A 6,039-nucleotide genomic window follows, 5' to 3' on the forward strand; every position below is an offset into this window, starting at 1 on the left:
AGGAATAATGACATGGATGAACCGCCTGGGGTAAGATAGAAACAAAGAAATGAGGAAGAGGTGACTAGCAAGTTGATCTTAGTATCTCTGTACTCCTGCCAGCTCTGGTGCCTAATTGAAAATGCAGTCAACTTCACAGCTTACCTACAAAGCTAAGCTGGTCTCCTTCAAAAGCACTGGAAAGTTCAACCTAGCCTGAGTCCCTAGACAGCTAGCCTGTATGCCCACCCTCACCTCAGCAGACCCTGCGCAGGCAGGGAAAAGTACAGGAGCCACCTGTCTTTTTTTATTGTTAGACCTCTTTGACCTGGGATGTCAAGAAGTGGCTCCACTCAGTCAAACAGTCTACCTTGCTTTTCCCTGCAGGCGTCCGGGCGTGAGGTGTGAAGGGATTAAGCTTGTGTGCCGAACTCCTCGGAACCATGGCATTCCTTTCTTTGGCACCTGTTAACATCTTCAAGGCTGGAGCTGATGAAGAGACAGCAGAGACAGCTCGCCTGTCATCTTTTATTGGTGCCATTGCCACTGAAGACTTGGTAAAGAGCACATTGGGACCCAAGGGCATGGACAAGATTCTTCTAAGCAGTGGACGAGATGCCTCTCTTATGCTAACCAATGATGGTGCCACTATTCTAAAAAACATTGGTGTTGACAATCCAGCAGCTAAAGGTTTAGGTGATATGTCCAGGGTTCAAGATGATGAAGTTGGTGATGGCATTACCTCTGTTACTGTTTTGGCAGCAGAATTACTAAGGGAAGCAGAATTTCAGGCTTGTTTCCAAATAGGATTTTCAAAAAGGTGTTCTGGTCTGTGAATAGTTACTACCTACTAGCTTTGTAGGTAGGCTGTGAAGTTGACTGCATTTTCAATTAGGCACCAGAGCTGGCAGGAGTACAGAGATACTAAGATCAACTTGCTAGTCACCTCTTCCTCATTTCTTTGTTTCTATCTTACCCCAGGCGGTTCATCCATGTCATTACTCCTAGTGTTCCATGTGAGGCGAGACTGGAGTGGACTTCCTGGGAAGCATTTCAGAATTACTTTAATTGGGAAAAAGATTCATCCACCGACCATCATTGCGGGTTGGAGAGAAGCCACAAAGGCTACAAGAGAGGCTCTTTTGAGTTCTGCAGTTGATCATGGTTCTGATGAAGTTAAATTCCGTCAAGATTTAATGAATATTGTGGCAATGACATTATCATCAAAACTTCTTACTCATCACAAAGATCACTTTACTAAGTTAGCTGTAGAAGCTGTTCTCAGACTGAAAGGCTCTGGTAATCTCGAGGCAATTCATATCATCAAGAAGCTAGGAGGAAGTCTAGCAGATTCCTATTTGGATGAAGGTTTTCTGTTGGATAAAAAAATCAGGGTAAATCAACCAAAGCGAATTGAAAATGCTAAGATTCTTATTGCAAATACTGGAATGGATACAGACAAAATAAAGATATTTGTTTCTCGGGTAAGAGTTGATTCTACAGCAAAGGTTGCAGAAACAGAACACGCGGAAAAGGAAGAAATGAAGGAGAAAGTTGAACATATTCTTAAGCATGGAATAAATTGCTTTATTATTATTATTTTTTGAGTTGGAATCTCACTCTGTCACCCAGACTGGAGTGCAGTGGCTGCTCCTGGCCACTGCAGCCTCGACCTGCTGGGCTCCGGCGATCCTTCTGCCTCAGCCTTTTAAGTAGCTGGAACTACAGGCGCGCGCTACCACGCCTGGCTAATTTTTGATTTATTGTAGAGATGAGGTCTTGCCAAGTTGCCCAGGCGGGTCTCGAACCCGCGGGCTCAGGCCATCCACTCATCTCAGTCTCTCAAAAGTGTGGGATTACAGGCTGAGCCACCGAGCCCAGCAGATAAATTGCTTTATTAACAGGCAGTTAATTTATAATTATCCTGAACAGCTCTTTGTCATGGCTATTGAGCATGCAGATTTTGCAGGTGTGGAACGTCTAGCTCTTGTCACAGGTGGTGAAATTGCCTCTACCTTTGATCACCCAGAACTGGTGAAGCTTGGAAGTTGCAAACTTATTGAGGAAGTTATGATTAGAGAAGATAAACTTATTCACCTTTCTGGGGTTGCTCTTGGTGAGGCTTGTACTATTGTTTTGCGTTGTGCCACTCAACACATTTTAGATGAAGCAGAACGATCTTTGCATGATGCCCTTTGTGTTCTTACCCAAACTGTGAAAGATTCTAGGACAGTTTATGGAGGAGGCTGTTCTGAGATGTTGATGGCTCATGCTGTGACACAGCTTGCCAACAGAACACCAGGCAAAGAAGCTGTTGCAATGGAGTCGTATGCTAAAGCACTGAGAATGTTGCCAACTATCATAGCTGACAACGCAGGCTATTACAGTACAGATCTGGTGGCACAGCTGTGGGCTGCTCACAGCGAAGGCAATACAACTGCTGGACTGGATATGAGGGATGGTACCATTGGAGATATGGTTACATTGGGTATAACAGAAAGTTTTCAAGTGAAACGACAAGTTCTTTTGAGTGCAGGAAGCAGCAGAGGTGATTCTACATGTAGACAACATCATCAAAGCAGCACCAAGGAAACGTGTCCCTGATCACCACCCCTGTTAAATATTCCCGTATGCTGTTGATCTCTGCCTGTTAATAAAGCAATTTATCTCTGTTAAATATTCCTGTATGCTGTTGAACTGGACCAGTTCATAGCAAAGTTGCATTTGAAAGATGTCAAACTCTTAAAGAAGACTGTGGAATCTGTGTTTATCTATGCCCATTATATCCTAAGTTTGACTTTTAACTGACCTCTTATTTTAACTTGGGTCTAATTTATTTGCCATGTCATTTTTCCATAAAATTCAGTTCACTTAAAAGTTCATGAAAATAAGCCGGGCTCAGTGGCTCAGCCGGTAATCCCGCGCCTTTGGGAGGCTGAGGTGAATGGATTGCCTGAGTCCGCGGGTTCGAGACCCGCCTGGGCAACTTGGCGAGACCTCATCTCTACAATAAATCAAAATGAGCGGGGCGTGGTAGCGCGCGCCTGTAGTTCCAGCTACTTGGAAGGCTGAGGCAGAAGGATTGCTGGAGCCCAGCACATCAAGGCTGCGGTGGCCGGGAGCGGCCACTGCACTCTGGTCTGGGCAACAGAGTGAGACTCCAACTCAAAAAAAAAAAAAAAAAAAGAAATATGTCCTGTGATTAGCCTGACCAGAACCTATCAGCCCAACCAGAAGCCATCGCAGTACCCTGCCAGAAGATCTGCCTGGTACTACAGCTCAGTCAGTGGCCATGCTGGATAACAGTGGCCAGTCAGCAGCTCCACCCAACATCACAGCAAAGGTAGTGGTCCAGTCAACTAGAGAACCTATAACAAGCTCTGCCTGCCCAGGGTCATCACCAGCTGGCCCATCCAGAGTCCCAGGCTAGACTAAATAGTGAAGGTCTATCCCTGCCAAAGAACACCTATAAAAGGCCAGAAGACAGGATTGTCTCCTCAAATGCTCAAACAACAATGCAAGGACAAAACGATTAAGAAAAATTAAGAAATCATGACATCTCCACAAGAAACTAATAAAGCCCCAATAACACACCCTAAACAAATGCAGAGTTATGACATGACTATCACAGAATTCAGAATAATTCTCTTCTAAAAGTTCAGTGAGCTACAAGAATATACCAAAAGAAAATTAAATAAAATATGAAAAACAATACATTAACAAAGTAAGAAGTTTGACAAAGAAATAAAAACAGATCCGGGCTTGGTGGCTCAGCCTGTAATCCCGCGCCTTCGGGAGGCTGAGGTGAGTGGATTGCCTGAGCCCGCAGGTTCGAGACCCGCCTGGGCAGCGAGACCTCATCTCTACAATAAATAAAAAAAATCAGCCGGGCGTGATAGCGCATGCCTGTTATTCCGGCTACTTGGAAGGCTGAGGCGGAAGGATCACTGGAGCCCAGCAGGTTGAGGCTGCGGTGGCTGGGAGCGGCCACTGCACTCCAGTCTGGGCAACAGAGTAAGACTCCAACTCAAAAAAAAAAAAAAAAAAAAAGAAATAAAAACAATGAAAAAGAACCAAATAGAAATCCTAGAGAATATAATGATTAAACTGAAAAACTCAATAGAAAGCTGGAACAGCAGATTCAATCAAGCAGAAGACTTAATGACCCAGAAAACAGAATATCTGTGCTAGATGAGGTGACTCATCCCTGTAATCCCAGCCTAGGCAACATAGCTAGACCTCGTCTTTACAAAAAATCAAACGGCCAGTATGGTGGTGTGTGCCTGTAGTCCCAGCTACTTGGGAGACTGAGGCAGAAAGATCACCTGAGCCTAGAAAGTCAAGGTCATGGTGAACCGTGACCATGCCACTGTACTCCAGTTTGGGTGATAGGGTGATTCCCTGACTCAAAAATAAACAAAAAACCAAAACATGTACAATTACCTAGAGGGGTAAAAGGACAAAAGAATGAAAAAGAACTGAAAAAGCCTACGGGAGTTAAAGAACACCCTCAAGAGACCAAACCTTTGCATAACAGGCATTGCAGAAGGAGAAGGAAAAAAAAAGATCAGAAAGCATATTTAAAGAAATAATGATTGAATACTTCCCTTTTGGGATGCCTTCATCCAAGTACATGCAATGCAAAAGTCTCTAAACTAATTCAACCTAAAGAGGAGTTCCCAAGACACATAATAATCACATTATAAAAAATCAAAGACAGAGTGGGTATGGTAGTTCACACCCGTAATCCCAGCACTTTGGGAGGTTGAGACAAAAGGACTGCTTGAGCACAAGAGTTTAAGACCAGCCTAGGTAACCTAGTGAGACCTTGTCTCTACAAAAAAATTAGCCAGGAGTGGTGGTGTGCATCTATAGTCCCAGCTACTTGGGAAGATGAGACAGAAGGATCACCTAAGCCCAAAAGGTTGCGGCTGCGGTAAGTCGTGACCGTGCCACTGCACTCCAGATTGGGCAGCAGAATGAGATGCCAACCAAAATAAAAATAAATAAATCTGAGAGCAGCAAAAAACAACAAAGATATCACATAAAAGAAGTGCAGGCCAGGTGTGTGTAATTCCAACACTTTGGGAGGCCGAGGTGAGAGGATTACGTGAGCCCATGGGTTTGAGACCAGCCTGGGAAATTTGGCAAGACCTCATCTGTACAATAAGTCAAAAAATTTGCCGGCCATGGTGGCACGTGCCTGTAGTTAAAGTTACTTGGAAGGCTGAGGCGGAAGGATTGCCTGAGCCCAGCAGGTTGAGGATGTAGTGACCATGAGCACGCCACTGCACCCCAGCCTGGGTGACAGAGTGAGACTCCAACTCCAAAAAAAAAAAAAAAAAAAAAAGGGAGTGTCAATACAACTATCAGTAATTTCGGAGCAGAAATTCTGCAGGCCAGGAAAATGGAACATGGAAGTACTGAAGGGAAAAACAACAATCACGGCAACCGAGTATATATTACCTAGTAAAGCTCTCTTTCAGAAAGGAGAAATAAAAATTTTGCCAGACAAATAAAAGCAAAGAAAGTTTATCACTAGACCTGTCTTACATGAAATCAGTAAAGGGAGTTAAGTTGAAACAAAAAGCTATGAATTAATAATATGAAGCATACAAAAGCACAAAACTCAATGGTATTAAGTAAAACAAAGCCACATTCAGAATACTCAAACACTGCAATGATGGTGTATAAAAACAATTGTATCCCTAATACAAGGGTTAAAAGACAAAGATACAAATAAAAAATGGAAGTAGTAAATCTTTTTTTTTTTTTTGATTTCGAGTCTCACTCTGTCACCCAGACTGGAGTGCAGTGGCATGCTCCTGGCCACTGCAGCCTCGACCTGCTGGGCTCCGGCGATCTTTCCACCTCAGCCTTCCAAGTTGCTGGAACTACAGGTGCGTGCTATCACGCCCGGCTAGATTTTTATTTATTGTAGAGATGAGGTCTCGTCAAGTTGCCCAGGCGGGTCTTGAACCCACGGGCTCAGGCCATCCACTCACCTCGGCCTCCCAAAGTGCGGGATTACAGGCTGAGCCACTGAGCACGGCTGTAAGT

The 6,039-nt window shown here is 44.1% G+C and overlaps 1 protein-coding gene across 1 annotated transcript; it reads left to right on the top strand.

The window, feature by feature from the left end:
• Positions 1–376: 376 nt before the first annotated feature.
• Positions 377–2,619, top strand: LOC103266446 (T-complex protein 1 subunit beta-like). Its single transcript, XM_021715552.1, has 3 exons — positions 377–765; positions 1,042–1,555; positions 1,863–2,619. The coding sequence occupies exons 1-3, from the start codon at positions 423–425 to the stop codon at positions 2,581–2,583; spliced, it is 1,578 nt and encodes a 525-aa protein (XP_021571227.1). The 5' UTR covers positions 377–422; the 3' UTR covers positions 2,584–2,619.
• Positions 2,620–6,039: the final 3,420 nt, after the last annotated feature.

Source organism: Carlito syrichta, unplaced genomic scaffold (genome assembly GCF_000164805.1).
Source record: "Carlito syrichta isolate Samal-C Ts95f unplaced genomic scaffold, Tarsius_syrichta-2.0.1 Scaffold307186, whole genome shotgun sequence".
Lineage (NCBI taxonomy): Eukaryota > Metazoa > Chordata > Mammalia > Primates > Tarsiidae > Carlito > Carlito syrichta.

Bases quoted from the DNA above. Each gene is read 5' to 3' on its own strand.
- LOC103266446 (XM_021715552.1), top strand. From the start codon at position 423: ATGGCATTCCTTTCTTTGGCACCTGTTAACATCTTCAAGGCTGGAGCT. The intron at 766-1,041 runs TTCAGGCTTGTT...ATTTCAGAATTA, and splicing joins ATTACTAAGGGAAGCAGAAT to CTTTAATTGGGAAAAAGATT. The intron at 1,556-1,862 runs AATAAATTGCTT...CCGAGCCCAGCA, and splicing joins GAACATATTCTTAAGCATGG to GATAAATTGCTTTATTAACA.